At 48.3% G+C, this 18,661-nt stretch overlaps 1 protein-coding gene across 8 annotated transcripts in view; it reads left to right on the top strand.

Annotated features, from left to right (window-relative positions):
* MDGA1 (MAM domain containing glycosylphosphatidylinositol anchor 1) overlaps window positions 1-18,661 on the top strand; it is a 197,178-nt gene that overhangs the window by 141,755 nt on the left and 36,762 nt on the right. For 7 of the 8 annotated variants that reach the window (XM_073338541.1, XM_073338545.1, XM_073338542.1 and 4 more), the window contains 2 exons: window positions 16,031-16,208; window positions 17,235-17,258. In XM_073338541.1, the coding sequence (XP_073194642.1) occupies window positions 16,031-16,208; window positions 17,235-17,258 (202 nt within the window). The remainder of the gene's footprint in view (window positions 1-16,030; window positions 16,209-17,234; window positions 17,259-18,661) is intronic. The other variant, XM_073338539.1, reaches the window with a different exon arrangement.

Below are 18,661 nucleotides of genomic sequence, written 5' to 3'. Positions count from 1 at the left end.
GAAGGTCATTTCTAGAGCTGATCAAAAAAATTTCAATGAAACAATTTTCCGTCCAAAACGTTTAAATTTAAGTTTTGACAGAATTTTCATCTAGGTATCTCAGATCCAGGGTAGACTTTCTGGTCAAAACCAGAGAGCGAGAGACCCAGACTAGCTCCAGAATTGCCAATGCTCACCTGGGATGTGGAAGACCCAGATGCATATTCCTGCTCTGAATCGGGCTGAGCAAGGATATTAACCTGGGTCTCCTCCCACACCCCAGCGGAGTGCCCTAACCACCGGATTATAGAGTTAGACTTCTCTCACGTACAATGAATATTCATTTATACAAGGTGGAGTAACTCCAACAAGCGAGATTGAGAGTCAGTTTCATCAGCTTGCCAGTACCTCCCTTTCCCATACAGCTGTGGTGAGGACTGGGAACTGCAGATACCTGGCCACAAAGGGCCAAGTGCAGGCACGAGATTGAGTTTCATAAAGACGTCTCATATATGGGATGGCTTATGACTCTGGAAAGGTTTTTTTTATCAACTTCCTTTTTGCCTTCCCTAGCCACCAGGCTGGTATCTGCTCATGAAGTGCTGCTATAATAGGACACCATCAAAGTAAAAATTGCATTGGCTGCAGAAATGTCCTCCCCTACAGTGAGTAACACCTGGAGAAGGTTCTCGGATCTAATTTACTTTCCACCATTGATGCAATTTGTTTACTTTTTTGCTCAGTCAGTGACACTAGACTGGTCAGTTTCACTTTCTAGCACCATTGCCTTCTTGAGGCTACATTAAGGGTGTGCAGGACAAAGCCCTTAATGAGGCAGAGGCCATTGGAGGAGGGTAAACAGCAGGTGGGGGTGGTTTGAAGTTCTTGGTTCACGCGGCCATGAGGCAGAAAAAGCAGGAAGGAGGTGACTGCGTCTTTAAGGTCCGCGAGAGGAAAAGTGGTTTGGGATGCTCAGTAGAATTGAATGACAGCTGTGCTGGGCGAAAGGGGACCTGTAGGCAGAGATCAATAGCGCATGATGGACAAGACTCCTCCTGAAGCATAATAAGATTTCTGTGTCAGGCCCCGGGAAAAGCAGCAGCATCCCCATTGATATTTGGGAACAGAGGGGGCAGGATCATGCTCTATCTGCTCCCACCACTGCTCAGTACTGGGCACGCAGCTGCAGTCGCGTCTGCTGACAAGTGTTTAGTCTTCTCTGCTTTCCACTCTGGATGTCTGTCAGTGGGTTGTGTGTGTGAGGGCAGCTGCTAGCATGCAGGCTTCTCTGCTAGATCTGAAGGGTTGGAAAGACTCCAAACTAGTTGCATATTTTGGGGCTGGGAGAGGAGGGAGCTCCCGTCTAGTTTCAAATATATATGCTACGCGGACCAATTTCTGTGCTAGCTAACTCCACAAAGGTTTGCTTCCACTTGGGACTAGCACAGTGGCGCCAGGGGAGGTGACTCCCACCTGGGGCTGGCTCACTGCAGCCACGCGATGGGGGCAGGAGGATGTTTGCTAAATAATGCAGTATGGTTCCAAAGGGCTCTGCCAGGGAGAGGCTCAGAGTGATACCTGCAAGCTTAGCAGTTTACTGCAGAATCCTGTATGCCAGCAGCATCTCCAAGCTGATACCGGTTCAGCTTGGTGCCTGTTGGATGGGCCAGGGGAAGGTAAATCCGACATTAGATCAGCCTGACATCTGTCAGCTCTGCTAGTGAGATTCTGTTTTAGTGCACCTAGGAGGAGTTCAGCAAATTATTCACAACAAATAATTTGATTAATTTTGACTTGTTTTATTCACAAATTGCTCATGAGCAATCATTAAACGGTCAGATTTATTTGTAATTGAATGTGATTCAGGAAGGTATGCAGCCAATAATGCTGGGTCTGCAGCTCATTTGCAAGTGCTTAGTTGGGAACACTGGCAATTTCAGCTGTGCAGGTTAGTTACATCAGTTCTGTGGCGTTTCTGTTCTCTGACTGGCTGATTTCTATAACTAATCTACACAGCCCAGAGAGTAACTTGTGGGTGTTATTTAGCAATTCAGAATTTACTTTTCAGTGAAAATTTGATCTTAAAATTCACTTTTCATGAGTATTTGTGCTAGTAAAGCTGAAGTGCTTGGTTGTCCGAGAGAAAACACAGAAAGTGGGTTAACTTTCTAATACAAACAAATAATTATGGATAATTTTTTTCCATCATTAGCTCCACTCTAATTTGGGTTATTATCAGAGTTTGACTAGGACAATAGAACTAACGCTCCAACTTTTATAAAAGGGCCATATGCTCTCTAGTGACTGCTAATTGCAGGGCCTTGTCTACCTGTCTATCTTCAGCAGCACAGCACCTCCAAGTGCCAGAAGCTGGGAGTGGATGAGGGGATGGATCACTCGATTGCCTGTTCTGTTCGTTCCCTCTGAAGCACCTGGCACTGGCTACTGTCGGAAGACAGGATACTGGGCTGGATGGACCTTTGGTGTGCCCCAGCATGGCCATTCTTATGTTCTTTCCTTGCTGGGGCTTTGGCTCAGTGCTAATTCAGGAACGGCGGGGAGCAAAGAGCACCCGCACTGTATCCCTATGCCAGCCTTACAGGTGTGAGATGTTGAGTCCACCTTGGCTGTTCCTGTCCAGCTGGCTGTTCACATAGTCGGTCTATATTGTACAGAGCTGAGCACAGGAAGAGAAATGCAAGCCAGGCATCAAAGAGAAAAGCAAGAGAGTCTTTCACGCCTATCTCTTATCCCCCTGCCCCCCTCCCTTTGGTGCTTTTAAGGAGTACACGCTAGTTACTGAGTCTTTCTGAGAGTCCCTGTTGGAAGGTTGGGACGCTGCTTGGGGATGCTTCCTTTCTTTACTTCATTTACCATTTTCAATAGCTTCCTCCACTGTTCGCCCACCCTTCTTGCCCTTTTTCATGTATATTTGCCCTCTCCTCCCCTCACTTTCTTTTCTTTTTGTTCTCTTTTTCTCTCCTCTGGTTCATTCATGAAAGCTGGCTGTGTGTGGCTGTGGAGGAGAGAGAGGAGCCAAAGCAGGGGGAGTGCACGTTGGGGTTTGCAATCTCTCCCGTAGCAAGTATCAGCTAGCCAGGGGCATACTCCCCGTGGTGCATAGAGGTGTTTCTTTGTAAGAGAGTGAGCTGAGTGCCTTGTGGGAGGAACATACTCTGTGGCTATGCTTTGGTGGAAGAGTACATTATCTTGTCAAAAAGAGGAAAAAAATCCTCCTCTCTAGAGCTAGACTATGAAACGGTTGCAGGCTGGGTAGCTGGATTTTCACAGCCCAGAAGCAGGGTTATAGTCACTGCTAGAAATTGCTTTCTGTAACTGTTGGAAATTATGTACAATGACCTTTTCCCATCAAATAAAACACTAAAAAGCTTCATAGCCCAGGGGTTCCCAAAGTGCGGCTCACAGAGCTCAATAATGAGACCTCTGGCCAGCCACCTTTCATATCCAGGTTAGGGCCATGGGGATGACAATCCCAGTCTGTAAAGCTCCATCTTGAGCCAATTGGGCAGGTGGCTTGGATCAAGAAGGATTTTGTGCCGAACTCTGTATTCTCCCTTTGTACTAAAGGTGAGGGCAATTGCAACGAAATTAGGGATAGCCCTTGGGGACCCAGCCATTTGCCAGCATGCCCTGCTGTAGGATTGACTTAGGTAAGTGGTTTCATTAGGCCGGGTGGTGTGCCAGCAGGTTCCATTTAAGGAACGCTGGGCTCGAATAATAAACAGTTCTGCACTTTGTTTTGTTTTAAAATAAGTCTCCTTGCCAACCCTCCCACAATGGATTCTGTCATCGGCAGGGAGGCCAAGTGGGCAGGCTGTGCCGATGGCATTCCCCTCTGACTCCTAGATATTGTGTCTCTTTGGCAGGAGCAGAGCCCGTTGGTGCAGCGGTGGCCCTGACCCGGGCTCTGCCTCTGCTGGGGATAAAGTGAGAACTTCAGGCTGTGTGGTGTGAATTCGGGCACCTCCCAACATGGGTAGATGAAGACAGGATCTTGGGATCTTGGCCTTGTGGTCTGAGAGGCCCTAGCCCAAACAGCAGGGCCCACTGAGAGAGAAAGATAATGGAGCATAGGGAGAAATGAGGAGGAAGAGCCTGTTGGAGCACAGGGGTAGGAGGATCAATCTGAAAGGAAGTGTTTCTGTGATGGGGAGGTGGGGTAGTTTGGGGGCACCAACATTCTGGTTGAGCTAGGTCCCACTCATGCTTGGTACACACCTGGCTTTCACTAGCACTAAATTCATTTAAATTCAAGGGGAGAAGGAGCAGGAGTCCGTGGTGTCTCCTCCTTTCCTGTCCTGATGTCTGACCAGATACCTTTATCCCAGCCCCAGGCTCCCGCTCACCTTGGGATCGGTGGTGTGGTGCAATCTCTGTAAGGCCCAAAGCTCAGACATCTGCCAGGCATCCTTTAGCTTGGCTGAACATTTCACTTGATTGTCTTTCTGAAGAAGTGAAGATTAGGTCTGTTCTTCTTACAGGGGGGACATATGTTAATAAAATACATATTGCTTTCTCATCAGCCCCTAATGAAAGACATCATTGAAGAGTGTGGAACAAGCCATTACAGTAATTCATGACAGCACCAATTTGGCTTCTCTGGGAAGCTGTAAACTGCTGCTCTTGGCACCTAATGAGGATGGGCAGCTGATTGTGTGGGTGAGAGAGCGGGAGAGAGACTGTCTCCTGCCTTCACTGGCTCAGGCCCTCCCCTGCAGCCCAGCTGAAGATCGCAATGGCTTTTCCATTTGGAACTGGGATTTCTTTTCCACTCAGCCCAGGAGGGGAATAACTCTCCTAATAACAGTTTACTGCCAGCCGAAATATGTTTCGGGACCATTCATTTGGCTTTGATAATGAATTTGCTTTGGATGTCGTGCTCGCTTACCAGCGACATTCAAACCATCGTATTTGACTAGATCAAGAGCTCACAAAACAGAAAGACATGAATTTTTAGTTCACCCATGTGCATGTCTGTGCAAAGTGGATTTTATATCTGTAAGCAATGATTATTTTCCCCCTAAAGCCTAAAATTTGAATCATGCTTATCCAGTGGGGGAAATGGAAACCAAACCAGTTGGGAAATTTCCTCCAGTCCTGGGACCTCTTCTCTTGACATATGTCCATCCAAGAGGACAGCATGGCAGTGAACTAACACTCATTCTGCAGACTTAAAGCATATTCTTAACTTTATGCATTGTGCGTAGTCCCATTGGCTTTAAGTATGTGGGTATTTTTTTGTAGGATTGGGGCCTAAATCTCTTTGCTTTATGAAGCTGTGCTATCTGTGAAGTTAAACTACAGCAGTGTTACCTAGATTACTTCAACTGTATTTATGGCCAATATAAAATATATTACACAAAATAACACTACTTAAATACTTAAGTATAGCTTTTTGTATTTAAGCTTCTCTCATGCATTTTGTAGCTCTAAACCAAACAAGAATAACGTTTGTTTGTTTGTTTGTGGTCTTCCAAGTGTTGTAATGTGCTACAACTTCCATAGGAAGCAGTTTTTAAATGTACCTCATGTGTTCCATTTGTAATGTTCCTTATTTTCCCCCTTGATGTAGTGTTTATACTCCTATAACTTTGTCTTCAAAATATTTTAAAAGCATTAACTAGATGCTCACAACATAGAGGGAATTTTACAGGTGGGGAAACTGAGCCACACAATGACTTGTTCTAGTCTGGGACAAGCAGAAAGGATGACACAGTTGTTAGGCACTAGCTTGGGACTTGGGAGACCCAGGGTGAGTTCCTTACCCTACACAGACTTCCTCTGTGACCTTGGGTAAATAATTTAATCTCTCTGGGTCATAGTTGCTCATCTGTAAAATGGAGATAGGGCAATGTTACTATCTCACAGGGGTACTGAGGATAAATACAGTAAAGATTATGAGGTGCTTAGATACTGCTGTAATGGGGGACTGGATATGTTCTAAAGATATGGGAAAATAGCGTCAGGACTGATGAGAATTTGGGGAGTTCTAGCTCCCATCTCCAGTCAGAATGTTTTCTGAGATTCGTGAACCTTTCAGGTGAATCAAGGCTCGGTCTGGAGCAAAACTGCTATTCCCAGCTTTGCCATTGATTCACTGTGTGCCTTCTTAAACAAGTCAGTCCATACAGAATGCAGCTGCCCAAACTCCTCCTCTTAGCCCATCAATTTGATCATGTCTCTCCACTCTTTGAATCCCTACACTGGCTCCCCATCTGCCATATTTAAGCTTCTTGTTGTCCCCTTCAAAGCTCTAGAGAACTCTGCCCCAAATACGTATCTTCTCTTGCTGAGCTTGTCACCCCCCTACTCCACCAGCATTCCCATCTTCCTCAGCCTGCTTGTCAGCTTCTTGCACAGTGCCTCCGGGCCTTTTTCCACATGGTCCCTTATGCATGGACAACTTCTCCGAGCTCCTCAGCAAAGCCCCTCACCTGTCCATGCTTAAGTCCCTTAAAATCCCACTGCTGCTGTGCTGCCTACAATTAATCTAGTTGATTTATATAGAAATGTCTGGGGAGTGGCCAGCACATTATGGGCCCTACCATTAATAAGTAGCAATAATCACTTAAACTCTGTATGTTGTTGTAGGCGAGTTGCTTACCCACTCTGTGCCTCGGTTTCCCCATCTAGGAAATATGGATGCGTGCCCTTGTCGTAAAGAATGCTGAGGCTTAATTAGTGTGAACAAGTCTTTGAAGATGTAAAGCTATACAAATTCCTTATTTTTATTTTAACAAGGCCATGAACACCTGGGAGCTTCACAGTTCCCTATACAGGGCTCCTTTCAGCTTCACAGCAGCAGCCGGAATAGAACTTCAGGGCAGGGCCTGTCTGCTCTGTGTCTGTACAATGCCTTGGTAATGGAGCCCTGTCCTTCACTGGTTCCTAGGCACTACTGTAATAAACATGATTAATAACGGAATTCGCATCCTCCACATTCCGAAACACAGACAACTCTACCACAAGCCAAAGGAGACTCTCCATCAGCTGTTAGCAGCAGAGGGTTGATGATGCATGGCTGGGTGAGTCTGAGTCCCTCCTGTAGAAGGCCGTGATGCAGTTCATTACAGCGTTGTTGGTTTTATGTATGGGGAACCACTTGGAACTCACTGGGTTTGTCTGAGCTGGCGCTTGTTCTGTTAAACTCCCAGACAAAGGAAAGGTTTGCAGGCGTGCCTGTGAGATCACAGCCCTAGGGGAAGGAGCTCACTTGGTATCATGGGTCCTTCTCCTGCTCCACTCAGACAGGCTGAACTGGAAGGGGAGGCTGTTTTGCATCCTGATTTGTGCAATTTGTGATTTACTTTCAGAGTAAAAGTCCCTCTTTGCTGCCATCACCTTGTTCTCAATCACAGCCCAAGCACCTGCATGGCTACTCCCGGACTGGACATAAATAGGCTGGTTGGTTGAGGCTGTGAGGTGCTAGTGGGCATGCAGGAGAGACCAACCGGACTCATCGCTGCCAGCGTCATTGCATTTGAAGCAGTTCTTAATTGCCTACTGTTGCAAAGAGGCTGTCGCAGAGGCAGCACTGGTTGCTGGGTGTTATTTACTCAGCTCTGTTGCTGATGGGTTGTTTTTTATTTCCAAGCCCCTTTGAGCAGCCTGTTCCCCAGCAGGCAGGAGTAATTACAGGCCTCGCACTCTCCTGGCCCCAGCTCTGTTATCACTCCTGTCTGTGCTTGATTGAGATCAGCTCAGGAGAGCCCAGCTGCTTACTCGTAACAGGATCACTGCCAGCAGGGCAGCTCCAAAGGCAGCTGGCTCCTAACAGTCCAGTGGGGAGAGGTGGGCATCTTACCACATTGCACGTGTGTGTATGCCTGAGAGAGACGGTTTGTCTACAGAGCTGTGTGTGAGAGAGAAAGAGAGAGAGAGAGAGACTGGGTGGGGGAGGGAACAAGACTGAATGGAGTCTGTGTGCCTGTGGTTTTGCACCAGCTTGTGTTTATGCATCTATCTTCTCTCCCTTCGTTCCCTGCACAGGGGCCCATGTGATTGAAGATGGGAGTTGGGAGTTCTTTTCCCAATACCCTAGCTATGTGCTCAGCCGATGATGATCGTGTGCACTCAGCCACCCTCTCCTCATTTGCTGCCTAGGAAGGAATGTCCAGGAGAATTAGAATGATTTAAAGAACAGAGGCAAGAGATAAAGGGTTGCGAGAGGAGATATAGGAGAGGAGGGCTAGTGCTCACGCTCCAAGCTGAGACGTAGCAGGGAGCTGGGACAAATAAGGGCAGAGTGTGGCAGGAATGAGTAATGACTCTGGGAATCATGATGTTTGTGGTTGTTTGTGTCCCTTTGCTCTAATCTGCTTGTCGTGTATTCAGCAAAATTTTAATATACTTTTTTTTTCTCGTCAGTTTTGATAATCCCTCTGAGGCTTGGGACTGAAACTGGTTTCCTTACTGCTTGCTTGCTTCTCCATCACACACACACTGCTGGTTTGTTAATAGAAGATTGCTTGTGAGGCTGCATATACTGCTGTAGGGAGACTCGCCAGCACTAGTTATGGCTATGTTATTGTAGGGTTGAATGCAAACACTGCGTGTTGTATGGCTTACTGTATTGGTGCACACCCTGGTTTGTTCGTGTAGGGTTGCTCGTGAATCCCAAACCCACACAAATGCAGATTTGTTATTGTAGGGTTGCTCATGATGGCTGTCCGGTGTGCTCTTGCGTTTGTTATTACAGAGCTGTGCAAGAATACCGGGATGACTCACTGATTTGAGATAGGGTTGCTTGTGACTGCTAGGCTGAATGTACTCTTGTGTTTTGGCAAGGTTCTTCAGAAGTGCCGTGCTGCACAGAAACGTTTATTATTGTAGGGCTGCTAGTGTTGGCCAGGAACGCCGTTTTCTTGTTGTAGGATCATTTGTAGCACTTAGCTATTGACAGACATTTTATTTATTTATGTGTGAGTAAAACATAATTTGATTTGAAAAGAAAAGCCCCTACTCCACAATGCCATGGGCTTTGCAAGCAGAAGAAATGGCAAGGAACGGGCCTCTTGCATTCAACATGTCCCTGTGTGATTGATTTTTTTTTTTTTTTAAGCAGCTGGGAGGGGTAAGCTAAACCAGCCCAACTCCATGCATCTCAATTTGAGGCCCCTGAACATGGAGTCTGTCCTCTGTCAGCCTGCCCAATGGCCATGCTGGAAGCTGCACCTTGTAAATGCCAAAGGTATTAGGTCAAGGGACAAGACTGGTTCTTTAGCAGGGGATGAGCCTGGAGGACCTGCTGGCAGTGTGTGATGGTGAAGGATTAGAACTAGGAGACACAGTCCTGGATGCTCTTGTGCAGGCAGCTGTCAGTTGGTGGGGTTTGGGTATGTAAAGCTTCCTGCAATGGCTCAAGAGCATGAGTGCCAAGTAGGAAAAGAAACCAGAGAGTTATGTATAAAGTGAAAGCAGATACGTACGTACGTACGTTACAGTCTTAAGTTTCAAAAAGTAATAGAAGCTTCTGTAATCAGCCAGTCCTATATATCCCTTAGTGCTTCGCCTGAGTTAGCACTGAGGATCTCTTGTTTCTGCACAGTAAACCTTGCACTCCCTTGCCACCCCCCAAATTCAATCAGCACAGAGATACAGTTCCTTCTTGTTAAGGGTTTTTATTCCCTCCTCCCTTGTGCTCTGAGCTGTGAATTCAGCTGATGGGAGGAATCCTCTTGTATGACTTGTCTTCAGAGCGGGGAGGGCAGAACAACCAACATCTTTTTGTCCTCTTTCACGTCCCACAATCATCTGTCTGGTGTTGATATATCCTGCCCAACAGGAAATGTCTAACACTTCCTGTTGTTGGTGTCACACTCTTGTCTGATGATTTACACAGTCACAGCACCTCACAACACAACTGCTCAAATATTACCTTACAATATGCAGACGTTAGAAGTGAGATTAATTCATGCAGCAACTCCTAAGCAACTATAAAGTATAAAGACTAAACACATTCTTCTCCTTCTCATATCTCTTTTAACAATACTAAGACACAGGTGAGCTGGACTGCTTCCAGCAATGTATTTGTCCGTGTTCAGTGGAGACAGGGGGACCTTGGCATGAGCCAGCATCACAGGGCATTTATATGCTTGTGGGATATTCATGACTGTGTATGTGTCCACGTGTATATGAATGCAGGAGTGTGTGCACCTGTTTGTGAGTACACACATGTTGATTGTATGGGTGACTTCACCCTTCCCAAGCACTTTGGTGCACCATTCTCCACATGTGCTCTTCCCCTCCCCCCACATCAGCCTGCATAATGTCTGCAGCAGGCACTTGGAGACTGATGGGAATGGTATGTTTTTTCCTCCCTCTCCTTATTGTAAATGGAAGGAGGTGAAGGCAGAGATGAGACTGTGCATTGCTCTGGCTCCCCTGGCAGCTTCCCGTGTCCTGTGATGAATGAGCTCGTTGCTGAGTCTTGTGTGCGCCCCTCCGCCGCGGCTTGGGAATTTCTAATAAGGGGGCCAGCCTCAATGCTGGTGCGCGTGCGTTGTTAACGGCACAGAGTGATATTAGCTCACAGCGCTGGGGCAGCATGAGCAGGAGGAGAAAAGAGAGTGGAAGGGAGAGAGTGAGCCAGAGCAGCACGCAGTGGAGTACAGATTTAGGGGAGAATGGAGCTGGCAGCCTGGCATTCCAATGCAAGAATAACAGAAACTACTCCCAGATTGCTGTGCGCAGCTGCAACCTGCTCTGCACAGAACTGCTGCTGTCAGTCCTGGATGGAAGCACTCCGGAGAGCTGGATCCGGCCTCCACCCTGCTATTGTTATCTGCTGGGCCTGAGCTGGTCATCATTACCAAGCATCTGCTCCAGGCTTACAGAGCAAATGGGTGGCTGAGGCTGCCTGGAACCAGCCATTATTCTCGCTCATGCTGCAGTTTTGCACTTTAGACGGTGCCTTTACCAGTGGCCATGGCCCCTCCCCTCCTTCGTAGCAAGTTTGGGTTTGTGCTGCCACTGATGCATAGACACCCGTATTTCCAAAAACTGTGCCAGGTCAATTCTGCAAGGATCCCAGGCCGTGGGGACTGCAGAGCGGGTGCTTAGTGAGTTCTGGGGCTTCAGGAGGTAGGAGGCGATCCCTGGCAGGAGTGGGCTCCACTCATCCCAGGCTGCATGAGGGCCAGCAGGAGGCTGAAAGGAGAGCTGCTCAGTAATTGCTCTGCCCATTCCTGCCAGTCACCCCAGGACATAGAGAGGGATGTCTCTCTTGCCAGGGTGGGTGTTTGAAAACTCAGGATCATTGGCAGGGAAGATATTGGCACCTGTCTCCACCCAGAGCACCTCCGGACAATCCTAGCAAGCTGCAGCAGCTCTGGGCTGCTCTCTTTGATCTACCCCTGTAACACTTATGTCACCTGTGTGAAATGTGCTGGTTGGTGCCTGTGAAACTGATAATGTGGATGAAATGACCAGGGCTCTATATCAATTGCTCTGAATGCCAATAGAACTGCCTGTGACCTCCTGGCTGTAGGAATTTTGAAGCATTCTGTAGATGTCTAGGGTATTCTATTAAAAGACTATAGGACCCTGCTGCTGGGTCAGCCCAGTTCCCAAGGAACAGGGGTCCACAGCCTGAGAACTGCCGCCACATATTGGCACTTGTTGGCCCTACTGTGGACAGTCTCAGCAGAGGAACCAAAGTCTGAATGGGCCATGGAGAGTGAGTTTCCCTCTCACGCCTAGCGAGGGCCATAGGAGTTGGAACTATGGATGCTGGGAGGGCTGCTGCAATCCCTGGCTTGAAACAGTTTTCATCCTATACAGGGTTTACACTTTGGTTCAATGGCTCTCAGCACCCCCACTATACAAATTGTTCCAGCACCCCTGGCAAGGGCCTCTCCAGGCCAAGGGAATGTTGGTGGGGCAGTGTGGGGAAAGAGAAAGTATTTTTAAGTGCATTTCAAACTACTGAGTAAAGCAAGCAGGCCCCTGTGCGCTGTTTTCCTCCCCTCCCTCTCATGTCTAGGGAAAAGCTAAGATCTCCAAACACCCCAGATGTCACCGGCTGACATCCACTGTGCTTTGATCGCACCAGGCCTCACAAACTGAGCAAGGCCAGACCAGTTCTGCCTTGGATAGGAACCCTTGAAGGACAGCCTGGGTGCTGCAGGAAGTAGTGCTGGTGATTTAGTAGGGGATGGGCTCTACTGCAAGTCAATGCCCAACCCAGTAGAGAGCCATGCAGTTCAGACCACCCCGCTCCCACCCCCTGACCAGCCAAAGTGCCCTGGTGTTTTCATGTCTTTTGGCTTCTCTCTAGTCCTACCTTTCTATTTGTTTCTCCACTAAGGGGAATGGCTAGAACAGGGAAATGATCCCTGGCTCCTGACCACCTTCTCCTGGCTGGCTGTGTCTGCCCAGGGACTGAGGCAGGTGAACACAACAGCCTTAAAGGAGGAGTTGGCCCTAGCCTTTGGATCAGGCTCCCCCTATCAAAGAGCCCCAACTCAGGACTGTATTTATCTTTCCATTTTGGCATCATACATCCCCCTGCCTCTGGCTCATGAGCTGCCATTGCTTCCATGGAGTTGCTGGTGTGGCACTAGCCAGCGCATGTGGGGTCACTGCCACTGGGAGCTGGGTACTCTCCAGCCTGGCAGAGCACGTGGGAGAGGTGCTGACAGCTGGGCGGGCTGAGCTGCAGGGATGCCAGCTAGATCAGCCCCCAATGTGCTCGTGTGCAGATGCGCCACTACTAATGCAAAATGGATCCTGACCGCATCCAGGTCACGCTCTATTCCAAGAGAGGCTACCCCGGTCCTGCCTCTTACACAAGAGGAGCCTTACACACGAGGGAATCAAAACGGGGCTTGTACCTGCAACAATTCCAGCAGCTGAGCAGGATTATGCAATGACCAGTCTTCCAAATGTTCATTTGGGAGCTGTGGCCAAACAACCTGGGGTGAAGGAACTAGGTCTTAGCTACTCCAGGAGTGCACCGGGCTCTGGCATAAGGACACTGTGGTGGTAGCCACTGTTTTGAATTCTATGAGTGCATTCAGTGTCTGTCGGTGAGGGGCTGGAACCTGATAGAGAAGAGAGTGCGTAGGCCTTCTCTCCCAACAGCTATGCTACTGCACTGCAGTCCTCACCAGCAGCCCCCAGTGCTGGATCCTAGATACACAGCTCTGCTGCGGCCCCTCACCAAGGCCAGAGTAACCCATTCCTGAGGCCTAGGCAAACATTCACTTCTGGGCCCCTACCGTGTTGGAGAAAGAGCAGTTTGTTTACTCAGTGCCCTTGGCTCTGTTGGGCGTGGCACAGTGTGGCTCAGCTGGGTGTTAGGACTTCCTCTGCCAGCCCAGCCACTGGGGCCGATTTGTGCGCACGCTGAAAGAACTTCACTTACTCGAATGAGCGGCGTTGCAGCCTGAAGCACGGGGTCACAGTGTCACTCAGCTTTGGCCTGGTTAACCCCTTGTCATGGTGGAGGAACGTCCGGGCCAAATTTGAGTGGTGGCGTGACGCTGTGTTCCAGCTCGCTATACCATTAACTCAAGTATGTGAAGTTCTTTCAGGTCAGGGGCAAACCCACATCGGTTTTTAAAAAAAATCGGGGCCTTAAGCATGTGCCTCATTTGCCTATGTGTTAATCTTGTCCTGCCCCTCAATCCTGACCTATGGCTCCCCATTCTCTCCCCTGACCTTCCAAGTCTGGGTGCCGCACACACAACTTTGCCCATATATTTCGGCCCCAGCCTACCCTACCCACCTCCACCCCTCTGCTATTCCAGTCGAATCAATTCAAAATTAAAGCTGAACAGGTAGGCTGAATATCAGGTTGTGGGATAGTCAATCAAACGAAGTGGAGGAAGCCCCGTTGCTTGGGACGTTGAACACCGGACTGGGCAAGGCAGTGTTAAAGAGACTATTAGCAGGGCCCCATGTTCTCTGCAGCACAATGGGACCAAATGTTGTGGCCAAGGGCCCCCCTAAATTCTGCATCAAGAATCCCTACATTGCTCAGCAACGTTAGTGAATTTAATGTATTTCCATGAAATACACTCCATTCCCACCCCTCTGACACCCAAGCACACGCCGCTATGAGTCATCATTTAAAACACTCATATGATAGATCATTCACCAGGGATCGTTTTCAGCAACAGGCATTTTTGACAATGGATTTTGTTGCTCATTTCTCCACAGATCCCAGCACTCTGGGCTGCCTTCAGGCATCATGATGTTATCTGGGCAGCCTGATTTAGTCTCCCATCCATGATCATTGCAGGAACCATCCTACCAATATGACTCTCAGGTCTCTGCTGGACCGTCCATACCAACACAGCCTAGCCTCACCCAACTTGTCTTCAGTTGGGCCAACCTGGATTAGACCCCTCCCAACCTTATTTCATTTCTTATCACAGAGCATCCAACTATTTGACCATCTCAACATCTTCATTTCCATGGTTGAGAGCACACTGATTTCATGTCTTGTGGCTGGCCAGGTCTCTGTTCCATGCATTCGAATGGGTCGAATTACAGTTTTGTACACTCTGCCTTTTAACTTTACTGGTATCTTTGTATCACTGAGAACTGGGGTCAGCTCCTGCATTTGCACCAAGCAGCTTTGGTACGATGCCAGCCATCACTCAGGAGAATGCCCTTGTCCACAACCATTGATCCTAGCTATTTCAGTTCTTCCACTCTTCTAAGCTCTCTGCCTGTGCTATCCTTTATGGTAGGTCCTCCTTTCTCAGCCTTACCAATGCTCACACTAAGTCCTGCCTACTGAAAACTGTATTGTCACTGTTAAGTGTTGGTTTGCAGGGTCTCATAGTCTTCTGCACATATCACTAAGTTATCCGCGAATCGCATTTTTCAAGGCAGTTCCCTTCCGGGATTCTCACTTATCACAGCCAGGAGAGCTGCAAACAAAAACGGACTCAGCGCAGACCCTGGTGCAGGCCAACATTTACTGGAAATTCTCTCCATTCACCCCATTTGGTTTTTGACTACAGTATTCGCTACATCATACGTATCCTGGATAAGATGGACATATCCTTCCAGTACACCTTTCCATCACAAACTAATTCTTTTAGAGTACGACCATACCCCTTATCCAAGTCCACACAGACCAGGCCTAGTTGCTGTCTCTTTACTCTGACCTTCTCCATGGCGATCCATAAAGCAAATATGGCATCAGCTATGCTCCTTTCCATCATAAAGCCATGCTGACCCTTCCAAATTTCAACTCTTCCTCATGGATACTTTTCAGTAATCATCTCCCACACCTTCATAGCAGGTGACGTCCACTTAAGTGGGCGATAATTAACACACAGTGTAATATCTCCTTTCTTTTTAAACGTGAGCACCACAAAGGTTTTACATCATTCATTCAGCATTTTCTTTTTCTTAAGAATATCATGGAACGGACTTGTAAAATCCTTGATGCCGTCCCTTCCCAGTGACTTCAGCACATCCAGACTTCATCTGGTCCAGGTGCTTTCTCCTTTTTCATTTTCCTACATGTCTCTACAACTTCTTCCTCCTTTATGGAGGGGAAAAGGGAAACTCTTATTTCAAACCCAGGGTGTGGGGCTTGAACAGCTGACCTGTACTGCTTGTCCAGTAGATATACTCATGGGAACTGATACCTGGTGTGCCTGGCTGCAGCAATTTAATGGAATGTGCAGCAAAAATGCTGAGTTCTGTGCTACGTTGTGGAAAGGCCATATTCCATGCGCATGGAGTTATGGAGCCCATGGGCCCTGACTGAGAAAAATGGGGCAATTCTCCTCGGAACCAGTGTTTCAGGTTTTCTGTCGCATTTTTGAGGTTATCTTCCCACCTGTAAGGGCTAGAAGTTTCTTTTCTTTTAAATGAAAGCTGAGATTCTGGAGCACAGTTCAGTGGCAAGAAGTGACTTCTACAGCCAATTTTATGGCCGTGGATTACACAGGGCCTTGACTGTGAGGGAACGGAGGCCTGGGCTGGATGGCCCTCAGAGCCTTTCAGACTCTCATTTGCAGGACACTAACATTGATTCCATGGACTCTAATTTTTTTCCTTGCAGCTGAATCAGAGGAACACTGTCCAAACGTTAATTCCTGTGAAGAAGATGGAGAAAGGCCTGCTGCTGGAGCACATCCTGCGCAACCTGAAGGTTCCCCAAAGCTATGAGGTTCGCCTGACGCCCATCACCGATTTTGGGGCTGGTGATATGGCTGCCCGCATCATCCGATACATGGAACGTAGGTATCTTCCCCCTACATCCCACCCAACAGAGCAGGGGCAGGATCCTTTTCAGCATCGGGTTGTTGGGTTATGATTACGGGAGGGAGTCTCAGGGTGATGAAGTGTTGTGGTGACGCAGTGCCATCGATGCCCTTTGACCATGGCTCTGCAGCCTTCCTCACCATGGGACCCCATGCAAAGACTTGGGGTAGGGGGCCAAATTCATTTTACATAATGTTATGTTCTTTGACTTCCAGCCTGTTCCCAGTCAGGCTACATGGCCCCTTTACTGGTGGATGATATTGGGCTCCTCCGTTCATGTTAGGGCACAAGCCATGGGCATTGTGTTGTAGCCGGACTGACCACAAAGGAGAGAGGATCTGGGGGGGCCTTGGAGCAGTTTGTTCCACAACTCTTTTCGTAGCTAAGCCAATGTGTTGTAGCTGTGTTCTAACTCCTGTGGAGCACAGGGCCCTCTCCCTGATCCTGCGGATCACTGGACATACACTCCGCTCCCACACCACATTCCTGCAGGACACCAAGCTGCTTTGATATGCTGTCAGATAGTTGCCCTCTCAGTTTCACTCAGGAGTTCGGGCTCCATCAGTTCAGCATGGAAAACCCACCTATTTCAGTTCCATGTGATTTTGCACAACTTTCCATTCCCACGGGGTACTAATGTGCCTTAGTTTCCCTAGGGATTCCAGTCCCCTTTAGTTGCACACCAGCAACTAGGCCCTATTGATTTCCTGCAGGGTGGCAGACCCTATTCTAAGAGCTACCTCAGTTTTCCACCGGGTGTTAAGCAATGTTGCGCTGAACAAAAGTTTTGCATCTGTGGTTCTGTCTGCATTTTGAAAATAGAACTGTGAACCCACAAACTCAGGACCTTGGTGTGTCCCAAACACAGGGATTCTCTCATTTGCAGCTTAGGGGCTGTGGGTGCTTTGGGCATTAGTCACATTTCTCAGTTTTGATTTTTTTTTTCCCTTGGGGAAACACATGCTGTTCTAAACCCTCTTGTTTTCTGTTTCCTTTCCCAGCGATTAACTATCCCAACCCGGCAGGTAAGCAACGAGGCCTCCAGTTTTATTTTTGACTATACTGAGCAATACCTGCTGGGGCAGCCATGGGCAACTACCAGACTTGCCAGAAAGAATGGGGAGGTTGCAGCCATGCCTGGGGTGCTGTGTGGCACAGGTGGCTTTGCCAGTTCCCTTCCCCTAAAACAGCATGAAATTTACAAGCACTGAAAATTTCCTCCACCAACAAGTGCTCTTTGTTGTAACCCTTCATGTCGACAGGAGAAATACGGCAAAGAAACACATCCCACTTACACCTGCTGTACATATGACCTCCAACACAACTCTCCTAACTTTAGCAACATGCTCCTATCAAGAGGGGCATCAGCAACTCGGCATTGTCCCAACAATGTCTGGCTTTTTCGGAATAACCCGTCTGGTCTGAATTGGGAAGGGAGCTGCCTAATACCCCTGCGGGATGTTGGAGAATGTTTTTTCCAGCATGGATCTTCTTCCCCTGCAAACACCCACTCCCCCGTTCCTTATTCTCCTTTCCCAGCATTGTTCTTTTGCCCAGCAATTGCTCTTCCAGTTATGCCCTCTGGGGGATACACTTCCAGCCCAAAGCTTTAAGAGCTGGCTGCAGGGCCTGATTTTTCTTAGGTACTGGGCACCCATAGTTCCCGTTGACTTTGAGCTGAAAGTCCTCAGCATCTCTGGATAATTAACAGGAATAGGACGGTGCCCAGATTTCTTGAGAGAGAATTGTTTAGGGTGGTCCCAGAAAGTTAGAACTAGTGGTGGAATCATCTCCTCCGGGTGGAGGAGGGGATGCCCCACTGGCTGAATCACAGGGAACTTGGCAAGGTAAATTGGGGAGAAGTTCCCAGGTTGACAGAGCACTGACTGGTGGTCCACAGAGAGCAGGCTGGTCCCGTAGTGGTGGCTCCTCCTCCTGGTTTCTAGCTGCCAAATTGAATGGAATGAAATGAAATGAATGAAACAAGGTGTGGTCCACACTCTGAAGAGGTTTTTGAGCCCCTGCGCTAGGGAGTTTTCTGTAGGAAAAGGTTCTGCCCTAGCTAGGGGCAATAGCTTCCTATCTAGTCATGAGGCTTTTCTGTCTGTAATTCGTATGATTCTGGGACTTCCCTCCTACTAGCATGTCCCTTCCCACACGCTGCAGCGTGGCATCTCAAGTGTCTCATGTGCTTCCAATTCCCACGTCTCTTGAGTGAGGGCTGCAGCTTTGCCCCTTCTCCCAGCTCTGGTGAAGACGCACTGGGAAACATTAAACAAATTGCCAGGGTCCTGTATTCTGTGCATCCAGAACACGTTCCCTTCTGCACCTGGCCTGGAGAGAGATCCCATCTCAGTGAATGGGGGAAATCTTTCCTTCTGCCACTGCTTTTCATGTACACACAGCTCTCGGGAAATCCCGCGGGGGC

The sequence above is a fragment of the Lepidochelys kempii genome, chromosome 3, assembly GCF_965140265.1.
Source record: "Lepidochelys kempii isolate rLepKem1 chromosome 3, rLepKem1.hap2, whole genome shotgun sequence".
In the NCBI taxonomy this organism is placed as follows: Eukaryota; Metazoa; Chordata; order Testudines; family Cheloniidae; genus Lepidochelys; species Lepidochelys kempii.
This window is presented reverse-complemented; position numbering and strand designations above follow the sequence as displayed.